This window comes from Neodiprion fabricii, chromosome 2 (assembly GCF_021155785.1).
Source record: "Neodiprion fabricii isolate iyNeoFabr1 chromosome 2, iyNeoFabr1.1, whole genome shotgun sequence".
NCBI classification, from domain to species: domain Eukaryota; kingdom Metazoa; phylum Arthropoda; class Insecta; order Hymenoptera; family Diprionidae; genus Neodiprion; species Neodiprion fabricii.
Genome location: NC_060240.1, coordinates 7,044,034 through 7,068,933, shown reverse-complemented (window position 1 = coordinate 7,068,933; position 24,900 = coordinate 7,044,034). Strand labels below are relative to the sequence as shown.

The following is a 24,900-nucleotide window of genomic DNA, read 5'->3' as shown; positions in this document are numbered from 1 at the left end:
ATCAACGATTTGAAAAAAAGTTTATACAATTCGAGTATTCAAGACGACGCAACTCTGATATTTTTCTATTCAATTCTGATATGTTCAACTTGTTTTAAACCATCGCAGAGAATCTCCATCGAAATCCTGATAAAAATCGTAACAAAAAAGTTGTTCGTAAATAGATTTTCCAAACACATCGGCACCGTGTGAAAAAAACATCAAACACGAAATCGCCTCTGAAATTTTTGATTATAAAGCCGTTTCTTATGAAACAAATTCCCATGATTCTATTGTCTATGCCACAAATGTTGTTCTATAAAACTGCCAAATAGATAAGAAGAAGACGAATTGAAAGTACCCGGGTGCAAAAGCGACTTCGACGTTCGTGCGGTGCTGCGCAAAGTTAAAATCGAGGCAATTTCGAATGGAAAATTTAAGCTGTAAAATATAAACCAATCTACTTGTCGATCCGTCTTTCAAAGCCGTTGTCCCAACAACCTGAACTATTTATTATCACATCCCAATTTCAGTGACGGATTTTCTTATACACAAGTTATACCGTTGATTAAAATCACGATCAAATCCCTAACAATAAAGCAGTAAACAATCGGGACTGAGCTTCGCTTTTCAGAGTAAATTAATTCCGATATCAAAGACAAACGAGTATTCGCGTCGTTTAGAAATTCTTGCAAAGGATATAATAATTAGCCTTTTCTCCTGTAAAATTTACACGGGTTTGATTGTACAAAAAAAGAAAGAAAAGAAAAAAACAACGAACCCGTACCCACGTCATATACAATTTAATGCAAAACATGCCAAAAACAAAAACACTTTGTTCGTCATACTTGTTTTCACAAATTTCTAAAAAACAGCGTATTAGAATTAAAAAAAAAAACATTAACGTAAACTAGGAAACCATGATCGTTTATTCAAAAAAAAGTAACAAGGAGAGGAAAATGCGTTTGTCGGTAGAACATTGAAAATCGATTTACTTCCGGTAGAATCGAAAGTTCAAATTGAACGTGGCATGGCAATTTTTCATGCTCGTCGTTTCTTTGTAAAATCCTGTTGGTTTAAAATATTTTTATCGGGCCGTATTCCGAGATCATCGCGAGACTTTGTCGAACAGATATTCGAACCGAAATTTTATTCAAAAACCTGTTTGTCGGATTGAAGAGGTTTGAAAACGTAGAGATTCGTTGAAATTAGACAAATTTATTTTCGACCAAAACCGATACTTCTCTCATATCACCAGAGGTGATGAAAGGCAAAATCTGTCGGAAACAACAAGCAACGATAATTTTGTTTTTCCTTTCTATCCCCCCACCCAAAGTATAGTTGAACCTTCATTTTCGGGGGAAAAACAAAAAATAACCGACCGGCTTATTAAATCCGTCATGCATGACACATCGCGTATTAATCACCGCGTTTCCATAGATAAAAAGACAGGATTCAAAGGGTATAAATCTTCGGCCGATACGTCGAGGATTTAACGCAAAGCTGAACACCCACTCGATACGCCGATATTAAAAAATTAAGACCATTCGTACATTGGCGGAGGACATTTTTTATACCTACAATCCGCCTTGTGATCGAAGTGTCTTAGGAAAAGACTTTTCCCTGTTTGAAATTTTACAAGTCGTCGACGAATATACCGACAATAACGGCGAGTCGATATTTTTGTAGTGAATCGAACGCTAGAGCAAAAAAGCTCTGACGCATAAAATTCGCAAACGAAATCGTTCGTGTGTTAAACAACGTTCAAAGTTTAATTTTTATAAAATTATCATCCCGCCAAGTATAGATACGAAATAAACGACTGTATCGTAAAATATATTACAACGTATTTTCCATTATTGTCGGTACGTTCGTCAACGACTTACAAAATTTCAAAGAGCGAACAGGTTTGTTCCCGTGTTATTTCCACAAGATACTCCGATCGCGAATCGAACTGCATTAAGAGTTGATACGGAGAGCTTGAATTTTCAGGTAAATTGTTTTTTAATCGATCTGAAAGCGTTCAAGCCCCTGAGAGGCTAAAAATTAAAAAACAACCCCATTAAGATCCACCCTCGCGTACGTACCAACAATAATTTTACGTATGTATATTTAAAAGGCAAGTGAATTAGATTACATCGCAAACTCGTAGATTCGAGAAAGGATTTCTCCTCTCGACAAATCAAACACAGCGTTACATAAAAAACCGTTCCTTTGACTCATCAAAACAACAATTTGTCTTTGCCCCTTTTACTTTCAATCCAACAACGCACGTTTCTTTCGTCATATTCGATAAATTTGATTGAATCTTTTATCCCTTCGTCTACGACGTATGTTCCAAAAAGTTTTTCACCACAATTTATCCCCCCCCCCATTAATTTACACGATAATAAATACATACAAAATTTATGTTACATTTTATTTCATTGATTCAATCAATAAAAAAACTTCCGAACGCATCACCTGCAATACTAAATACATACGATCACGAGTATCTAACTAACTATCAAAATACAAAATTCCCAAATATCGTTTCAATATTTCTCACCGCCAATTACAATTACGAACAATCTATCAATTAATTCGCGCTGTATGTTGTAAAATGAAATAATTTCAATAAAATTTCAAAAAAATCGATTCGCACACCGGAGATGCGTCGGATCTTTTTTCGCAGTCCGTCACCTCTCAGCTCCGGGTTTGATCCCCTCCCTCATCTACGTACATTATAGGATATATACGTATGTATGTATGCGTGCACGTACGTTACGTATGAACGCTACGCTTCTGCACGGCTCTTCATTCGCTCGACCTACATGCCGGAGCTTGAATTACCCATTGTGTACTGTTTATGCACGCGCGTACAAACGCACACACACACACACATATATACATATACATACATTTATTATATACTTGTTACATATATACACTCCCGTTATACATATACGAACCTTTTTACCGCACGTTCTCGATTTTATTACCTACGCGTACACCGATATGAAAGATGATTATCATTATTGTTGTTGTTGTTGTTGTTGTTGTTGTCGTTTTTGTTTATTTTCTCTACATTCCCACCCCAGGTTCCCGACGTTGTTGTACATTTTTAGAATCCACCGCAGCCAAGGTGTGTATCCCCCCCGTCACGACACGTGTGCGTCTCGTGCCCAAGGTAATTTCTCCGCAGTATAAGGTACTTCGCTTCTCTCGGTCTAATTTGCAAATAATTTACAAAGATATAACATCCACGTGGCGACAATTTTGCTACACGTCGTTTCCTGCCTCCGAAGAGAAAAAAAAAATTATCATTTATCGTTATTACTACCGACATTGTTGTCGTTATTTTTTAATTATTGCAATTATTCGCGTATTCTTAGGCGCTAGTTTCGAATAAATAATAAATAATAATAACAACAACAACAACAACAATAATAATAATAATAATAATTCGCAATTTATCGTTAAGAGGCACGAATGAGAAAATTCTTTCTTTTATTTATTTCTGTATCAATACCTAGTAACAGTTTTTTTCAACGATACCTGTTTTACTCAATTTGTCTCGGTGTATTACTATGAAATTTCATCTTCAATCCTACGAACAGGGGTAACTACGTATACCTACGCAGGGCTTTGCAGTAAAAATTATTGCTCAATAATCGTTATTGTGTAAATCTTTATCGGTGAATGAGTGAAAAAAATTAAAAAAATATACAACAAAATACCGTGATTTGCGTTTGAATACAAAGAACACTTTCCACCGTACGCGAGTAAAAAAAGCGATAGAGAAAAAAAAAAAAAATGACATAAATTTTTTTTAAATTCATAAAAAAAAAAAATAAAAATCTGACGACAAATCGCAAATCGCACGAAACTCGGGCAAATTATTCGCTTTATAGGTGAGATTTTTTCCAGTATCCGTGAATACGCCGGATCGATGAATACCGTAAAATGATTCGCTGCTCGAGTTCGCGATTCAGCTTTGATCGTGTGAATCGGGCGAAGGAAGAAGGGAAGAAATGATCTTCGTACCTTGTTTCCTTTCAACTTTACACCCTCGTCCTTAACAACGATAAGTAAACGTGGGAACGTGTAATCGCTCAACGTCGTCTTTATTATAAGCCGGTAATTTCTGCGTTAGGAAAACATACTTATACGTGTAAAATATTACGTACCGTACAAACCGTAATATCAAATGAACGAAATCTCGGTTACGCGAAACATTGTAACCCCGATTACAAACACAAGGTGGGATCTGAAATTATTCGCGCGTTGAAATATATTATTACTTCGCTAATCCGTGGCACGTGTGAAGAGAATTTTTCTTTTTTATTCAATATATACATGTATATATATATACGGAGAGGAATACAAAGTTTTTTGCTTAATTTTTATTTCTTTTCATTTTCTTGCACATTTCTCTGGGAATCGTCGAACTTGAATCGAATGATGATATATATTCCAGTGTATTATTTCAGATGAAATTTATGTACTTTCTTTCGCATCGTATGCAACTGCGAGAGATGTTTTTCATCCGTAAGAAGTAACACCTCGTCGCTTGTAGAATTAAATCAGAGTCTTGAGTACTCGATGTGAAACTTGACGGGCGTGATTTTAATTAATTAAAAAAAGATACCGATCTTATACAACTTCGTGAAAACTTCAGTGTGAAAGGAAAGAAAGCGCGGTATAAGGTAAAAAACCTCGATTCACATTTTTTCATATCTTTGGCCTGAATCTGAGTATAAATTTTTGTACAAGAATTCAAAAATTCTTGTATCGTAAAATTATCATTTTTTATACCGTTTTTCAAAATTACAAATCACTTTTACGTTCATTTATATTTGTTCATTGATTTGAAAGACGTCGAGAACTTGATTCGAATTGAAATTCGTCTTTCAATATTTTGTTTTTTTTCTTTTTCTCTTGTTTCGCAGTTTGCTAGAATATCCGCACTTTGTCCAACGTATAAAATCGACCAGCTTTGGAAAAACTATAAATACACAAAACCGTCGACCTAATCTATTCGTGTTTCAGAAATAAAATCGCGACGTTCGTTCAAAAATGCATGTACAATGATAATAAAGTATCGTTGAACAATCCTTTCGAATTCCATCGCGCGATAAAATTAAGAGAGAGGAAAAAAAAAAAAAAAATTCTGCATCACTTTTCATATTTTCGTAGAAAAATCACCGTCATTCGTATACCCAAGTTATGGAGATTAGTTTTTTTTTCTTTTTTCTTTTTCTGAAAGGTAAACAGTATTAACTAACGGTTGGAAAATTGAGGTGGTAAAAAACGTAGATACAAATCCTAGACGGTCAAAGTACGTGTATAACGAACTGTAATGTTCGACGGAAATGCAGATAAAAGCTAGTGAACTCAAAACAGCCGCCTCGACAAAAAAAAAAAAAAAAAAAGAAAGAAAAAAAAGAAAGAAGTAACTAAAATAATCGCGAGCGTATAAAAATGATTTCCATATGATATGCGATAAGGTGATGAAATTATCAATAAAAAAACGTTTCCGCTATTCCGATTACGTACTGAAGTTTACGCAATTTTGGTTTCACATGCGTAAGTTCAAAAAAAAAAAAAGAAAACTACGAAATAATCGATTAATCGGTTAATTTTTCCCAGCTAAATCGAGTCGTATTCGATCATTTTATCGAACTCGATTAAACGATGCATCGATTATTTCAAGCTTAGTGACCGTCGCTTCTTTCTACATTCATAATCTTCCATGTAACACGGTCTGTCCAGATTTTGTTCGTTAAATTTAACAAGACCGTCGCTTGTTTAAAAAAAATGCGAAATCTCCGTTCCGTCGAGCCAGTCGGTGATTCTAATCTTTCATCTCGACGGTGTGAAAACCGTGCGTCAAAGAGAAGAACAAAAAAAAGAAACCAAAGAAAAAAAGAAAGAGAGAAAAAAAAAAAAAAAGGAAATCGGTGTCCAGGTTACCTAAACGGCAATATATATATATTTTATTACTCCTTTTACACCGATACTTGAGAGTTAAAAGGATCGACGGTAGTTTCAAGTGCGTGTCCGTCCTACAGCTAGTCGAAACGATATCGCTTACACACACGTACGTACATGTATGGCGGATAATAAAAAGGGGGTGGAGGGGGGGATGCGATGCGCGCGCAATCGACACCCTCTTCCATCACCCACCACCGCCGCATGGGGTTCGCTCTTCACCGTCACTCTATATATATTCGGGTACGACACGCGTCTCTCCGACACAACGCAGGGGACACGTTCGCGAGCAAGTGACAGGAAGGGAAGAGAGAAGAAACAAACAAACAAAACAAAACAAAAAACATAAAAAAAAAGAAAAGAAAGAAAAAACAACGCGAAACATCACGCTCGATCCGCTTCTCTCTCTCTCTCTCTCTCTCTCTCTCTCTATATACATATATTCGTCACCATCGCCGTAACGTCTGGGGTAAAAAGGAATTTTTAACGTCCGTCGAAGAGTACAAACGCGAGACATCCGTCTCTGATTAATCGTCCCCGAAAAGGAAGGCAAGAGAGAAGAAAAGAAAAAAAAAAAAAAAAACAAGAAAATGTCGCGACGGTTTTTCAACATCGCCGAAGTTTTCATCGGCATCGCAATCGTCTCGGCAACCGTCGCTTCGTTCGTCGTCGCGGCGCCAACTCAGGTAAGAATAAGAACAGGATGTGTAAAAAAACAAAAAAAAAAAAAAACGAAAAAAAAAAAAATACACCACTGCAACGATAATTTTACCGTAAACGAAAATTCACGCACACGCAGGCTGCATCCCCTTTGTTTGCCTCAACGTAATTTAGCAATAAACAGTTATCAATTACCGCCATTGATCCAAAATTGGAAATTAATGGCTCTCGAGGAGGGGAAGGGGGAATAATATAATGCCGATAAAATTATACCGATCAATCAGCCAGCGTTTTATGCGCGTCCAATTTCGAAGAGGGGTGAGATGGGTCTTTATTTTCAATACGGAAATGTTTGATTAATTATACCGGTAAACGCGATTTTTTTTTAACTGCGTTCCAGACGTAATATTTTTATCGGAATAAAGTTTGCTTTCGTGCGAAGCGGAACGATGTTTCGGATTTTAAGAAATAATTACATATTTATCTCAGACGATTCTTGTGAATAACAATCGAACGAGCTTTAGTTTCGCACTATTATTCAAAAATAATAATCAATCACGGGTAAACGTTGAATTTTTTTTTTTTTTTCATTTTTCCTGCCGAGTTTATATTTAAATAAATAAATTTCGATTCTATACATCGAATTATAAGCGAAATGTTGATTTATCGCGTGTAAAGTTTGCTTTTGTCTTTTTTACGTTGATAACCGAGTCTTGAAGTTTTCGGTTGATGTTTATGACCAATGACGAAATGAAGATTTTGATCATTAATTATTCGATGCATGTAATCTAAATTTATTTATTCAAATAAAAACTCGCAAAGCAAAAATAACAATTTTTCTTCGACCCGTGTTATTTTTCACACAACCCCGCGGCTCTCGTAAATTACTGTAAACTTTACCCAGAGGCATTATCGTACAGGTAGTTAAATATTCACCCTCAACTGTACTTTCGATCTTCGAATATGTATATTACAAAAATATGTTCGTACGGCTTTGGCTCGATTCTGCGTGCCGCTGACAAACGAATTCATTCTAAACAATCTTATACTGCGAATAATCGAAATTATTGTAACGTTGTTATTTCGACCTTGATTCTTTTGCAAACACGCTTAAATTACACACGCGAGATATTGTTTGAACAGGTTTTTAATTCCGGCCCCTTTTATTAACTTGTCGGTGTTTGACTCGGCCTAACTTTAAAAGAACATTACAAAGCTGATATTCGACTTTGACGAGATTTTGAAGAAACTTGCGTAATGATATTTGAACGGTAGAGATTAAAAAATTTAAGACAGGTAATTCACAGCATATTTCATAATCCAGCTGATAAGCGCCTGACGATTAATTGTTAATAATCTCTTGTTGCAAAATAAAATCCGAGATTAGGTGTTCCTTTAATATTGTTATAGAAAATTGTTAAACCTTGAATGATACAGAAGAGAATCTTGAATATAACAAATTATAAAATATCCGTGTGATAAAACTTTTCTCCTTTGAAAACCGCGGAGTAAAAATTTCCCCTACAACGATCGAGGGAAATTAATAATTAACGAGACTCGACCCTCGGCGAAGCGTGACGGTTTATTCTATTCGCATAATGATCGTTATTGATTTTTTTATACCAAGAAACGAGCGTACGGATCGAGCAATTGTCACTAAACGTTGCGTGTAACGAATTGACAGGTTCGTTTTGTTCGCAAATATTTATTACGCTTACGTTTCAAAAATAATCCGATAAGACGTCGCAAGAAGAATTGCACAAAACCGAACTGCGTTATTCGTTTCGTAAAAATTTACCCACATCATCACGACTATTCGAATATTTCCATGAATTTTCACGAGAGATTTTTTACAATGTTTTTCATATTTTCTGCAGAGCTTCGATCAAGTAATTAATGTTTATAACATAGTTTTAACAGACTTTTGTTAAAAGTTTGTCAACATCAAGAAAACTGATGTAAATTCTGGTAATTATTATTGTGAAACTTTGTGCTCGCCAATTGCGATAAGTTTTCATAAACTATTGATCAAATCTTTCAAAGTGCACACAAGCTGCGCAACGACAGTGGAAAAATAATTAAAAATAAAATTATCATAAGTATTTACAAATTTTCCGTAATTTCTTGAAAACTGGTTAACAATTTTTTTTTTTCTTTTTACCGGATTCATAAAAAAATCCAAATTTTGCAGATTATTAATGAAAATATCCTTCGAAAAATTGACTTTACTCAAAGACTGCATTATTATTATTATTGTTGTTGTTATTATTATTATTATTATTATTCTCCGTATGTTTCTTCATTTTTTAATCCTCTTTTTTATACTTTTCTACTACTTCATCCCGCAAGGCTCAATCGACTAACAATGAGTTTCTCTTTCCAATTTGTCGCACGTTGCTCGATAAATTTACACCAAGTGACGAAAAAAAAAAACACTCGTGTAATAGATTAAACAATTAAAAGTTTACTAAATTACAGGCTCCGCTCTTTTTTTTTCTCGTTAATCACACTCCCAGACTTGTGAACTTCTATCGTTTTCATTTTTCCCCCCCCCCTTCATGCCAAGTATTCTCATTTATCTGCGTAAACTAATTCTGAGTTACAACGTCGATCTGTGTTCCGGAACTTGATATCCCTGCAGCGAGGTATTTAATTTGGAGATGGAATTCTCAAGTACAAAATTCCCTGCCTTATAAACCCGAATCACCTTCAATGAAAAGTGCAAAGTATAGTCAAGTCAAAAAGCGTCGAGTCAGAAGAATGAAAAAAAAAAAAAAAAACAAAATTTATCGCCACCAAGATTTCTCCGCTTGAATTTGAAGAGGGTGTGGGGAGGGGGGGCAATATAAAAAAAAAGCTTGATATATTTTACAATTCCTTTCCTCGCAAAAAATAAAAAAAAAAAAAAAAAATCAACAGAGTTCCTGCGACGGAATTCCGGAATTTCAAATTTATTTTTCGTTCGTAATTCAATAAAACGCACCATTCGTATGAGAAAAGAAAAATCGTATTCATCAGTTCAAAAGAATCGGACACGATGGATTTTTGTTAAACCTTTAATTTTTGCCGCCAGACTGTAATTTGAAAATGACGGTTTGTTACTCCCCCCCCCCCCCCCCCCCCCCAGCCCTTGTTTCTTCATCTGTATAATGTGACGAATAAGAAGAAGAAGAAGAAGAAGAATAAGAAAAGGTCTAACCAAACAACAGGATCCAGCAATTTCTCTTTATCATCTCGTCGACGCGTTCGTTTTGGATTGGCTTCTCTCGAGAGGATCTAACCGGTTCCTAAAAAAATAATTCCAACCCTTTTCATAAACTCTCCGTCAATTAAGCCACCCGGGGGGGGGGGGGGATTTAGATCAATGATCGTATCGGTCGACGGTGAATTTCAGCGACGATTACACATCATTCGATTTGTCAATTTTACGCGATGGTTGGCGCGACGAAATTCAGCGACATCCTATTTTTCTCGTCGTTCGTTTCGCGAGACTCTCGGAAATCCACCAATCCCCCCCCACCCCTAGAAGCCCACCATCCACTCTGACTTTTCCGTGTTCCTCCCCGCGGGACGCGGCGTCGCTATCCCGCGGGGCAAAACTCGGGGCAGGGAAACCCCTCGCCGAGTCCTTAAGGCACAACTTGTTGCACCCAGGGCTCGACTTGACGGGCTTAAGTGCGCTTTAACCGACTTTCGTGAATTAACGGATCATCCTCGTGTAACGGGGCTCGTAAAAAAGCTGATTTTCGACGTTGTTTCGTCGTTCTTCAAACGACGCCGATCGGTCTCATTTTTTTTTATTATTTTTTTTTTTTTTTGTGAATGGTTCTGACCGTGAATACTATCTGAAAAGAAATTTGTGAAAAAGATTATTATTGATCGGGAAGAAAGCTGATATCTTGCTGCGGAGGTGTGATTTTTTTTTTTTTTTTTCATTTCTTTCAACACATGACTGACAATTGACACGACGACTGTTTGAAAAAAAAAAAAAAAAATAAATAAAGGATACAAAGATTTCAAAAAGAAAAAAAAAAATAGAAAAGCTTCTCCCATAACACGAAGCGGAATGGCGTGAAGAACTTTGTGTCCAAATTTGAGAGGCACGGTTTGAAAACTCTTTCGTCGAGAGAGTGTAGAAAACGCGTTTAAAGTTTCAAGTGAGTAATTTTCATATAAATTTCGATGCCAGGTCCGTAAAATAGCCCGTTTGTAATATCGGGTAATGCGTAAGTGGAAAAATAGAAAAAAAAAAAAAAAAAAATTAAAAATTGAAAAAAATCCCATCGGTGGATGAAGTAATAAAACTTTTGAAAAAAATGCGCAACGTCGATAACGGTCGTTAATGACGCGGTGAAATTTTCAGCACGAACAAAGTTTCGAACAGTTAACGATAGTTATAGAGATGAATGGCATTGAGTTTAATCGTTTGGGGGGAAAACTCGAGTGTAGCCGTACGTGTCTGTGTGTGTGTGTGTGTGTGTATATGCATAAATATACGTATGCGGGGAAACGAAAATCCACACACGATATAACCGTCGAGAGGAGAAGGCAGGACGTATAACGTTGGAAAGTGCGGCTGACGGATGTCGCGTGTGAATTAATAAGCAGGCGTTGCCTGCACGGTGAATTAAATTCTAAACTTCTAATCCTGTTTTCCCGATAGAGACGAGGACGCGTCGCGGCGTCGCGATATCGTAACGAAATCATATCCAGGTAGCATTCCGTGACAACTTGTCGACGTCCAACTTTTCTATTCCTACGAAAGTTTGTCGCGCGATCGATTCAAACTTTCCGGAAATCCCAATCTCCTTGTCGTTTGACACGATAGTTTTTAAATTAAAAATATCCTAGGTGTTTTGTTATCTCGTGCGGTGTCAATTTTTCGGTCATTGGGTGGAATCGTTATTTTTTTATTTTTTTTTTCCATTCTTTTTATACCAATCTTTGCCGACATTTGAAGAGAAAAAAAAATTTCAACGGTTTTGAAATAATTTAGAATCGATAACGCGTTAAAATGATCTAGCATTGGGTGAAATTGAATCTTACAATCAAGATTACAACTCGCTTGTTACACAGAATCGAAAATATTTCAATACAATTTCTAACATGTTTGAAAATTTTCAAACACAGACTTTTGTAAAGCCGAAGTATCCAAGTGACGAAGGAACTGAAAATTAAACGACTCCGTGTTAATCTTGAAATGTTTCTGACAAAAATATTAAATTCTTTTTTCTTTTTTTCTTTTCTTTTTCTTTTAAATCAAATTTAGAAAAAGTTATCGACTATGAAAGTACATTCGTCGGGATATTCGTACCGGAAAACTGGTTGCGTGTCAAGTCGTAAAGGATTTGAAAACAGAAAAAAAAAAAATCGAGAATTTCAAACAAGTTGACCAGCTACTGAGCGGCGACGAAATATTCCGACCAAGTTTTAAAAGTTTTCGGATGAAAAACCTGCTCGATTTCACACGGAATGCCCCGATGTAAAGAGAAGCGACCCCGCGTCGGGATGCTGTCTGTAATAATCCGACCGGCAACACGAAATCCATTATTCAAATTGGGGCGATGATACTCGAGTAAAATGTACCTACCGGTGTTGATAATCGGTGAGAATTAAATGTAGGCGTGGTTTCGATACACGAGGTGCCTACGTTATATCTATATACATATAATATACACATACAGGGTATAGGTTGCGGTAAAACGAAAAGAAGAAAAAAAAGAAAAAAGAAAAGAAATAAAAAATACAGGGTCCATGGATCGCGTAAATAATGAAAACCTTTCTCAGCGTACAAAAAGTTGCGTCAATGATGAACGTTCATTAATTCTCCGGCTGGCCGGAGGAAACGCGAGACAAAGCAGACGTCTTTTTTAACCTCCCAGTGTCCGAAAAATTCACTCGTCACAGCGGCGGAAAAAGAGAGAAGGGAAGGAAAAAAAAAAGAAGAGAGAACAAAAAAAAAAAAAAGAAAGAAAAATAAAGAACACGAGCGAAAAAAGGAAAGAGGAATGTTTTTTTCAAACAATTCATCGAAGGAATTTCCCCCTGTGCCAAAAAAAAAAATACCGCCGCGAACAGCTCGTAGAGGGTTGGAAATGGTCCAGAAACAGTCGTGGTATTAAAAAAGGGGGAAAAAAAAAAAAAAAAGGGAAACGTGTGGCGCCTAGATGTCGGTTTATCTCGGCGGCGCCGTGTTTGTCTGCGGAATGATACTTGAAATCGGCGAAATTTCGCGGATAGTCGGGAAAGCGGAGAGAACAAAGGGGTAAGAAAAAATAAAAGGACAGAGAGAAACGGGGGGGGGGGGGGGGGGGGAGTGAGGAAATATCTATCGCGGAAATGAACAGATGGCCACGGTTTATTAAATATGTTATTAATTTTTTTCCAAAACTCGAACACGGAAAGCGACCAACGATTATTTTTTTTTTTTTCTATTCTTATTATTATTGTTATTGTTATTGTTGTCATTGTCAATTTCGTTATATATCAACAAATGAATTCAAAAATTAAACTTCAGGCTGTAAATTTTCGTCCCAATTAACCAAAACCCGACAATTTTGTTGTTCGGATAATGATTTCTTAACTGAGCAAATTTAGCACAAGAAAAAAAAAAAAAAAAACAAAACAAAACAAAATAAACAAACAAATATAGATATATCGACATTTCGCAGCGAAATAAATACGATTTATTTGATTATAAAAGAAATTCACCTCATCGCATGTAGAAACTTCTACCATAATTTCGAGTAAATAGCTTCATAAGACTGAAGAGAATGTCGCCTTTTTTTTTCTTTTTTTTTTTTTTATAAAATTATTCAACACGACGCAGATACGGTAAATATAATTTCTCTGACGACGATTTACCTGCAAACGAGTTTTTTTTTTTTTTTTCTTTTTTCATTTTCGCCATCGGAATCAATTTTTTTTTTTTTTTTTTTTTAGAATAAATATTTCACATTTGCATACCTATACGGTTTAAGATCGTGCATATCCCCCCCCACCCCTCATTATGCACGAAAATTGATCGATGAATCACAGGTATCGTTAGTTCTCTGAAAAATGTTTATAAGTTACGGTCGTTTTTTATAACCGAATATTACAAGCGATAAAGAGAAAAATAAAAAAAAATAAATCCGACGCGCATATCTTCCACGGCTGCTTAATGTTTCGTTCGACGAAAATTTTTTCGAAAAAAAATTTGCCATTCGAACGGACAACTTTTCTTTTTCAAAAGCTCCGTTTTCGTTCAATCGAAAAATCCCGCTAACGAAATCAAGGAAACTCGCCGAGCGTGTCTCGACGAATTTAAGATCGAGATAAACTTCTGGAAATATTACGCTCCTTCGACTGCAGCACAATGGTTCAATCAACCGTCGTATGTGACGCACATATTCTATATGTAATACATATATATATATATATATATACACACGCGCACACACCTATATATTTACGTATATACGTAACACGCACGTGTAAAATACAGGCATTGCCTGCATGGAAATGTAGGAAAAGTTTATATCGAGAAGGATCAAAAAAAAAAATTCGCGCGTCACTCGCAGAAGAAGATCGCGAATATTTTCGCACCCTACCGAGCAATTCCCTCTCTGTGATCTGTATTTGAAAATTTTCGCAGGTACGATTTTAAATCTATCTAACGCGCAAAATCGATCCTTCGTAAATGTCGTACGATATTTATTCCCCACTCCGTTCTTTTTTTTTTTTTTTTTCTTTTTTTTTTACCAAAATTTAAACCAGTTTTATCGTTCAACATCCGTATTTTGAGCGCAGCATATTTGAGGAACGAAAAACTTTCACGTTTGTATCGTTTGATCATTTCGTGACATAAAAATACTCGATCGATTTTCAGAATAAAAATTGCGTTTCGGCACAAGCGTGGGGGAGAAAAAAAAAAAAAAAACGAAACAGAAAGTGAAAAAAAATTCACGCCGATCGACGACTTGAATTGAAACGAAAATTATCGAATTAGTTTTTAAATTTTATTCAATCAATACAACCTGTCCGTGAAAACGTTTCTTTTCGTAAATATAATACACGTCTTAGATCGATAATTCTTGTGACTACAGACGTTAAAATAATGCGGTGTCTGAAAAGCTTGGGGTAAAAGTAAAACAAAGAAAGCGGTAAAAACGAGCAACGATTGAAGAAAATAAAAGTGTAGCGAGAAAGTCTTGTTAAATCCGTGTGACAAATAAGGGATGAGTAGTAAAAGGCTTGGAAAAGAAAAAAAAAAAAAAAAACTCTTCCAAGCCGCAAATTTGAATAGCGGGAAAACACTCTCGTGTCTGGGATTTGTTTACATTTATTTACTTCTTTATTTTCACCTTTTCCCTCCGTACCTTCGACTTCCTAATCTTCTTTCTCCCAATAATGCCGAAGGGATAAAAGCTAAGCCAACTCCAAAGCTCCAAAGACTCTGGAACTGTGCATTAGGTTAATAGAAGAATAAAATTTCGTTTATCTCATTAGTAATTGTCGGTAAATTTTTTTTACAAGCATTCGGCTCAGCCACTTAATAACAATAACAATAATTTCTGCAATTTAACGTGAAAATTTACTACCCAAAAATTTATTCCGTACACCGGGTATCGACGACTCTTTAATCATTAGCGTCTATCCTGTAAAAGGGTTAATTTCCGGACCGGATATCCGGTGACTATCGGACAAGTTTATAGCCCAACTACTGCAATACGTTGCACGACTTCAAAGAATTTATTATTCGCGTCAGCAAATAATTAAACAAGTCAAAAAACGCAATTCTCTTTGGTACGGATAAATAATTGTTTTTTTTTTTTATTGCTTCTTACTTCGTGTCAACTTTCATTTCGCGTTTAGGAGTTGAATTAAAAACGAATAACAAACGATCGATCGATGCGAGAATAATAATGGGAAAGTGTATTCGTTCGTCTTATTATTATAATTATAATTTTACCTCCGCTGGTGAAAAATTAAACTTCTGTTTTCCTTGCAGTAATTTAAACGGCGATAATATTTGGGTGAATCCCGCCAGAATATGAAAAACTTTGCCAATTGAGGTGAATTTATAAAATTTACAATGAAGTGATAAAAAATTAATCGACTGTTTATTAGAGTGTTTCAATGTCACGTATTTAATAATTGTAGGAAGAACAAATTAAACGCCCGTTATAATTTCAGCCTTGAATTTATTCATTAATATTTATTGATTGCAATGATTTCTGAACGCAATTAACCATTATTTCCATCCAGCGGAGAATTTTCTCAATTCTTTCGCTGATAACGTGATAAATATTATATTTTTTACAGAGCATTAAATTTCCTACTCAACAGCCGGATGAATTTTTTTTTACAATGTCCAGTTTTAAAGTAATCGCCAATTTACTTCAAAAGCATTTCAAATGCATGCATTTTTCCGTGTTAAGATTATCGAAAAAATTCGGGGATTAGACAAAATCTTTTTTTCCATACACGTTGACTCCTCTCGAGAGGCTGACGACGATCGCAAAATTAAATTCCGACGCAACAAAAATAAGAACTAACCTGATATGTATAAAAACACAATCGCCGAACGCGCCCCAATCACAAACATCCCGAGGGAACGACGTAAATTAATAAATATAACATCTTCGTTTCGTAGACGCTTCAAGGATGAAAACTCGGTTAAGACATAAGCCGCAGAGGTAACGTCTGGAACTCATAACGCGATACATTTTTAGAACGATGCAACCCCGAGGCGATTTTTCCCACAGATAAAGTCAGAGGTTCGCCAAAATCAGCGAGCAAATAAAGCGACCAACCCTCTGCACGTATCAGGAAGTTTGAACAGCGGCTCGTAATTCTATACAGCCTGCGATCCTTCGCTTTTCCTTTATTACTTATACCTTTAAACATTAGCAAAAACCAGAAGCGATTTAAAGGGGATACACTGATAATCGAAGGGTTAATTTATCAAATTTATACCCCGACAGAACGATTATTAAATTCGATTTGAGTTTCTTTTATTCGAAATTTTACAGATTAATCGTAACTTGAATTATTTCAAAGTCAATCACGAAGCATTGTTATTGACAATAATGTCAATTATTTCTGAAAACACGGCTCAACCGATCAGCTTGAAATTTTGAGACAGTGTTTTTTGATACTTCGTCCTCTTTACCGCGGCTTGATTTTCATTTCATTTTTTTTCAATTTTTGTAATAATAGAGATCGTTCGATTTTGAAATCTTTATCAAATTGGCTAAATCGTCGTTTTCAGCTCCAGAACGATGTCATAGAAGCCGACCCTCGCATTTACGCTCAACCGGAACTGGCGGAAGCTCTTGCAAGGCATTACGAGGCCCTCGGTAAGTGTCTTGGATGAAATGTGACAAACGTTTAATAAAACTGTACATATGTACAAAAAAAAGCCTGTCATCACACATAAACAGTTTCACAATCAATGCTGTGTAAATATGCGATGAAACATATTTTTCTTCATTTTTGTATGCATATATATAAAAGAAAGTTTAGTTTTTTTCCCTCATGTTTACTTATTTATTTGTGTTTTATATACATATATAAATATATATATATATAAATGTATAATTATTTCACTGCACACAGCTGATCAAGATTTGTTCGAAAATTTTTACTGTCTGATATTAAACATCAGCAATTTTCTTCGATGATTGATTTGAAAACGACGTGTGCAGTGTGAAATTGCCGTAATTGTGTTTGAGGGTGATATAATTATTATCATCGATGATTAAATACAAATAAAATTATTAGAATCGAACCTACGCGTGCGGCAGTTTGTCGAATATAAGCGAATTTCCATTCGACACGGTAACGTTGAATTAATTAAAACGAACGGCAGAGAATTTGAGGATAAAAAATTAAATCCGTATTAAAGTTCTAACACAAATATTGCAATAAATTATTGTTGAAAATATGATTATTACATACGAGTGAGAAAGTTTTTCCTAACAAACGGTAACGAAGAAAAGTTTTGACACAAAATCGTTGTATACGATAGATTGTTAAATTGCTGACGAATATTGGAGGACTTTTAACTGAAAAAAAGGTACAGAAAAAGGTACAAAAAAAAAAACTAAATCTGTTTCACCGCGAAACCAGAGTGGCTTAATTTATCGACAAGAGTGACGGAATAGCTGGTCCGAGATTGAAACCTAAATACGTATAAAACGATGTGCCAATTACCGAAGTTAATAACTCGATCGTAAATGTGATCGAATAAACGTACGTTGATTATTTTCCATTGTGATAAACGTTCTGAACGTCAAACATACATGTGTTGGACATTTTTTCGATTCGCAATTTATACAGGCGTATATTTTACGAATAATATTAACGATAAATTTATTAAGACATTTATTATTAAAAAGCGATTCGTTCGTTAAATTATTATAGTCAACTGATTACAGGTATACTGTATTATACAGCCGGCAGATTTCGTCTCAAGTTTGCCGTTCGAGACCGCCGCAATATTAATATTAATATTTACCTGACTACTAAAAGAAAAAGTACAACTGCGAGTTTTTCCCCATCCGTTCTCACGTCAATTCTCTCTCTCTCTTTCTCCCTCTCGTTTTCTTTCTCGTAGCACCTACACACTTTTTTCCCCAAAGTAAGCTCGTTTCCCTCACCACGTATAAATATGTAACAAACTTCCACACACGCATACTAACAAAATTTGTATATACATATGCGTGTGTGTGTGTGTGTTTGTGTGTGTATGCATATGTATATATAACGATATTTCAATGCATTTGCAGGAAGTGAAGTGCAATGATTAAATAAATAAAATAAATAATCTAGGTTTTGTCGATAAAAAAAAAAATACTCGAGATAACAGGTGAATAATTAAAATTAACGTTCAGAGATAAAATCCCAACGGGATTCGTTCGTTTCGAAATCCGGATTGTGAACCGAATATTTATAAACCTGAAGTGAATTGAATGTCAGCAGGTAAATTTCACTAGTCAACTTGTTTCTACTCGTCCGCGTCATTTTTTCCCAGGACAACTGCGATTCGCCGTCAAAAGAAAAAAACAAGAAGAAGAAGAAGAAAAAAGAAAGTAAAAAACATTTCAAAACCTTAGATGCGAAACGTCGAAAATATCTATCGACGAAAAAAAAAAGTATCGAAGGTTTCGAAGGATACGTTCCGTTTCGTTTGATTATTGTTTTTTATTTTTTCTTTGTTTTTTTTTTTTGGCTCGTAAATCGAAAATCTCGAACAATTTGAATCGGAGCAAAAATTTCTTTACACATATTATTAATTTTCTTTCGCAAACTGGATTATATATTTACGCAGCTGCCTGACCGAATATCCGTGATATTGTTAAGCGGAGCTTCTCCTCTGGAGGTGTTCAATTATCGCAATTAATTAATTCCGTACACCAAGTGACATTCGTTAACGCAACTGCCGGCGAAATCACGATTGGATGTTCGCTACTTGCGGCTTTCACTAGCGGCTGACCTGTTAGCGACGAAACTACTCGTCGATTGAACACGGCAGTGATAAAAGTCGCCGAGTGGTCGAACAGCGTGTGAGATAAAAACATGTCAGCAGCGTTTCAAGGAAATCGTTGCGTGCAAAGAATGGATAAACTGTTATTTCATGTATGTATCAATTATTTTCTGGTTATTATTGGATATTTTTCAAAAGCTATCAATCATTTGTACCAAAAGTATCGAAAATTTTATTACGATCTATCTTAACCCTTCGAGTCATAGTGGTAAGTATTCTTTTTCAAATTCGAAACGAAAATTTCAAATTCGATCAAATCCGTAGAAAAAAACTCTGTCCAGAGATTTTTGGGGTTGCTGATTACGAATCCGAAATTAGATTTTGAATATTCGGCACAGCGAGTCTATCATCAGCGACCCTAAAAACCCCGGCATTGAGTTTTTTGACCGTATTTGATCAACTTTTGAAATCTACTATCTCGTTATAAAAGTTGACTCGGTACAATACTGTGTGACTAAAAAGGTTAAAATTCTCAAGCACACGTGACCTGAATTTCGAAAAAAAAAAAAAAATGCAAAATGAATATTTCATCTCCAGAAATCATTGACTTTATTATATAAAATTATATTGTAAAACATACGAATTACCGTTCACGACGAACCAAATTGAATACGTCGTTTCGGTCTCGCAAGAACTATGACGTAACAATAATCTATCGACAAGCCTATCGCGTAAAAACTTATTTATAATATTTTTATTTACTTCCCTTATCGCGCGTCGTCTGCAGTACTATGTACATACATATTAATTAACGAGGGTTATTGATGAGGATAATTAAGTTTTCTTGCTGTGTCCACACACACAAAGTGTTAAAGTCATACTCGTTTAGAAGCCCCGACTATCCGCAGAGATGATTACCTACCCCTCTCATATCAGACGTCTACAATAATACATTTGAAATGCAAATTAACCACCCGCCCCTTTCAAAATACCTTATCAAAGTTGACTTCTATATTTGTTCAAGTCCCGTTGGCTCGAACCTTGGCTTTTGCAGGTACCTTGAAACCGGTCGACACGTTTCTCTTTCGTCCCTCCTGCACGCAACTAGCGGTAAAGCATAAAACGAAGGAGGAGTAAAACAGATTAGAAAATTAGAAAAATTGATCGTGAAATATGAACGATAATTAAAACAACGAATCGTCAGAACGGAAGCTTTTTATCATTACGTAGCGAAATTCAATCTACTCCGAATAAAGTTGGCGCTAGAATTAAACTTGCAGAAAGTAAGTGTAGCATTAAAAGCAATTTGAGATATGCAATGACGACCGTATTCTGAAATATATACGAAGAATGGAATCTCTGCCTCGATGAGAGAGAATTGATAAACTCGGATGAAACATTGATGGAATGGAAAAGTGAGGAAGCGGATAAATTATCAACGACGCATTAGCGCCTTTGGAATAATGAGGCAAGGTCGGTCCGTGCTAACTTCAACATTAAATGCAAGCGTAAAGTTACCGCAAAAGCCTTTTACAAATTTATAGAGATAATTGAACCCTGCGGATAGGCATCGGGATTTATGTTAAATTCATCGTTCGTGAAAAGTTTCACGGTGAAAGAATTTTTCGATCTAGATATGGAACCGTACAATCATGTCGAGCTTAAATTATTACACGTCTCTGCGTAAACTTTAATAGTCTTACATTTATTTTATATTCATATATCCAATCTCGAAATATGTCTACAACGTATAAAACACACAAGGCGTAAATAAGATATTAATTATTACGAGTATGAGAAAATCCGAGACGAGTGTGCAGAAACAAGATTATACAATTTTTACAACAAGATTGTAAAGTCAAGAGAGGTTAAAAATCCGGTGAAACTAGTTAAAATCTGTAAGGTCGTTGAAGCGCGATTATTGGCCGTATAAAATTTATCCGTTTTCTCCTTTCTTTCTTATTTTTTACTTATACATTTTTTTACTTCTCTTGTTAACCGCATCGCCGAATCATCGCAGAATTTTTCTTATACTACCTATACTCGGTGTTATCGTTATCATTCTTGTTAATACCGTAACACTTTACGGTTTATGGACGTAAAATTTACGTCAGGACATAATACGTAACGTAACGTAACGGGATTATTCGTTATCCCCGGGTTGAATTTATTTCCACGTACGATACAGATTTGCAGTTCTTCAAATATAATGGGCTGTAGGATTCCGATAAACCCGTCATGATCGTCGGAGGTCTGTACATAAAACGCGTACGTTGCCTGTGTGTACTGTTAACCGCTTTTTTGTGTATACATCAACCTTTGTAAATACTGATTCTGTATTACATAGTTCGAGCGGTTGTGGCGTCGTAACACGTTCCATATACCTATTATACCTACGCTTAAACGAACGAAGATATACACAACATTTTTATCATTCATCCGCATCTGCAGGTAAGCAGGAAAAATTTGCCAATTTTTCGTCAAATTCGCTCAGAGATTTTTTTTTTTTTTTTTTCCGTCACAAATCCAAACCAATATCAGAAATAATCTCAACGCTTGAAACGTCCGCGATTTTAATTTAGACTTTTCGCATCGCCAATCCTAGCTTTTGCAATTTCAAATTTTATACTGCATATAATATGTAGCTACGGCTAACGCTGCTTTCGTGATCGCACTTGCATGGTAAAACTTTTTTATCGATACAACTACCAACAGTTTCGAAACACCGATAAACCGAGAATTTATGTACAATATTGCAGTACGATTGTTCATCGGTGCTTCGAATACGGCGTCCTACTAAAGCGTGTAAAACGACGCATTTTCATTCTTACAGAATGGAACGAAAAACATGAAAATCCTCAAGAAAATGGCAACCAACAGAAATCAAAAAGTCTTTATCAGCAACTTCGCAATTTGGACAGTATCGGAGGTGCGAATCTTTTGAGAAACTTGGACAGCATCGGAGGCGCTAATCTTCTAAGAAACTTGGACAGCATTGGGGGAGCTAATCTTTTGAGGAACTTGGACAGCATTGGAGGAGCCAATCTTTTGAGAAACTTGGACAGCATTGGAGGAGCTAATCTTTTGAGGAACTTGGACAGCATTGGAGGAGCCAATCTTTTGAGAAACTTGGACAGCATTGGAGGAGCTAATCTTTTGAGGAACTTGGACAGCATTGGAGGAGCCAATCTTTTGAGAAACTTGGACAGCATTGGAGGAGCTAATCTTTTGAGGAACTTGGACAGTATTGGAGGAGCTAATCTTTTGAGGAACTTGGACAGCATTGGAGGAGCCAATCTTTTGAGAAACTTGGACAGCATTGGAGGAGCCAATCTTTTGAGGAACTTGGACAGCATCGGAGGAGCTAATCTTTTGAGAAACTTGGACAGCATCGGGGGTGGCAATCTAGTTCGAAAATAGATCAGTTGGACGTATTAACTATAATGCTTATTAGTTTTGAAATCGGTTAAACGTATAGACGACTGTGTAGCAGGTATCGGTAAGAACGTATATATGTTAAATTTAAGCGTATAAAGAATCATAAAATACAACAAGATAGCAATGAAAATTGGTAAAGATTGAAAGACGAAAACACCCAGAGAAACCAATCCATTCTTCCAGACTCCCGAAACAATTCTTTCTCACTGATACTCTTCCAGTTGCTCAATGGGGTTCATAAAACTGCATACATTCGTACGGGGTATGGTTTGTATCGACGTTGGAACGAGGAACCAGGATTGACGGGATGTTTCAAGACGACCACGAGACACGTTTATACCTTGGATAATTACGTCCCGGACTGAAACTTTCCCGTTTAACTTGACCTTTTGCCGCAGGATCAGGAACGGGACCTCGTAACCTGGACGGAATCGGCGGCGGACATCTTCTTCGCCAAACTCGACGAGGCCTGGACTCTCTATCCGGTGCGACATTCGGTGAGAACAAGAGGTTCGATTCCCTAAGGTGAGTCGAAGACGTGACGAGGGATTCCGTGAATTGGAAGAAAAAGGCTCCCATGAATACAAAGAGAATGTTATTCGCGATCCTCGATTCGGGACTCCCTTATATCTGCATGTACATGATTTAACGCCGTAAAAGTCCTTTTCGATACCTGCAACGATGATCCTTGGAAACGACTCGCGCGTTCTTCGTAAATGCACCAATGCATCTCGCTTATACATGTATGTATCTGTAGACAAGTTTTCATTTTGTTCCAAAGAAGAACTTTGTCAAGCACCAGCAGCAGCGGACTGGTGAAGAAATCTCATTAAAAGTTACCCGTTTTCCATTCAAGAGAGAGAGAAGGACTTTTACCGTAGAAAATCCTTTCTTACGAGGATACGACGAACGTTTAGCTACGGATCCTTTGCCGGAAGGTGATATTAAATTTGCGTTATTCAGTGCCACATCATCCGTTATTAATTGCCCTCTGAGTACTTTTGCTCGAATCAATTACTCGCAGTTTAGTTTACACAGAGCTGGGACGTCACCTCGACGTCAATTCTAAAGTAGCTGCTCACTTTTCGATTCTTGTATTTTTTTATATTTTTTTATTACTCCAACTACGCGTTTTCAAATAAAAGTCTTCGACTTTTCCTTCGACTCTTGAATTCGAAGGTTGATGATACTACCGAGAGATATTCTTCCCGCTACGGAAAGCAGATGAAGCAACAGGTCGTCCCGATTAGCACTTTGGATTACACAACTCTCCGGCCTCCGAAAGATATAATAACAAAGCACCGTGCTCACCGCAGGGTAAAATAAAAGCACATCTTCATCCGGTTGTTAACATCCGGCAGTGGCTAATAGCCGCAAAAACGAACCTCTGTTGGCCGGCTTTTCTGTCTAAACAAACACATAAACTAACTCGAGGGGTTAACCAGCTTTGGAATCCAATGTTCGACGAACGTCGATGAAATCTTTCTACACGAGCATCGTACCTAGACTCCGAAGAAACTGTCAAATTGACCAATAACCAGAATTCATTGAAATCTCGTGAAATCTCTTACACAACGAAATATCCATAAAGAATCGCGATAACAAGTCAACGAATCGTTTCTTCTCTTTTTTTCTGATACCATTTTCTACACCAGCCGGTAACACGGAGTACAATTGATAGCCCACCGAGGTGCAATGCCAAGAAACTCGTTCTCAGGTAACTACTACAGTCACCTCGTCTAGACGCTAGGAAATCCGAAACAAAGAGTCTCTGAAGAAAAACATAGAAACAATTGAGCGGAATAAAAGGAGTGCTCAATTGCTTCTCCGGGCTGTTCTCGCGTCTACGTCGTCGTCATTGCTCCCATCGGACTGCCAGCACCAGCAATATGACGGGAAAACAAGCTGAGCAGCTACCCGATGTTCGTACTCGTTCGTACTGAATATCGCTTCGCGGCATATGGGTGGAAGTCATCATCCCGAAAGCGAAACCTTGTACAATAAGTCTGGGAACGTTGGGCTGGTCATAGACTGATCTCTAACGTCCTCCACTTCGTACCCAGACCGTTCGAACCATCGACGCGAATCTCGCTTTCGCTGTTTATTCCAAAACCGAGTATGTTTGCGGTGACGATTATCGCCGATGCGAAAGTTTGGAGTTACTATTTTCAGCCTCCAATTAGAACCGATTTATCAGAAGGTTGTTGCAAGTCGTATGTATTGAATATAAAGATCGTCTCACGAGGTGCTCGTAGTAATCTAGTGTTTCATTTTTACAAAAATGTTACTATACAACCAGATTTGCGTCGAGTTTGCTAAGATATAGAACAAACAAAAACTGGTCGTCTTGTACTGCGTTACGGACATATTTTCATTTG

The 24,900-nt window shown here is 36.5% G+C and overlaps 1 protein-coding gene across 1 annotated transcript; it reads left to right on the top strand.

Moving 5' to 3' along the window:
- The first annotated feature begins 6,209 nt into the window (after positions 1–6,209).
- On the top strand, positions 6,210–22,903 carry LOC124175664. Its single transcript, XM_046556068.1, has 3 exons — positions 6,210–6,638; positions 16,868–16,955; positions 21,918–22,903. The coding sequence occupies exons 1-3, from the start codon at positions 6,543–6,545 to the stop codon at positions 22,502–22,504; spliced, it is 771 nt and encodes a 256-aa protein (XP_046412024.1). The 5' UTR covers positions 6,210–6,542; the 3' UTR covers positions 22,505–22,903.
- Positions 22,904–24,900: the final 1,997 nt, after the last annotated feature.

Excerpts from the sequence above, each read along its gene's own strand:
- LOC124175664 (XM_046556068.1), top strand. The coding sequence starts at position 6,543 with ATGTCGCGACGGTTTTTCAACATCGCCGAAGTTTTCATCGGCATCGCA. Across the intron at positions 6,639-16,867 it reads TCGTCGCGGCGCCAACTCAG|CTCCAGAACGATGTCATAGA; the intron begins GTAAGAATAAGA and ends CGTCGTTTTCAG. Across the intron at positions 16,956-21,917 it reads AAGGCATTACGAGGCCCTCG|AATGGAACGAAAAACATGAA; the intron begins GTAAGTGTCTTG and ends TCATTCTTACAG.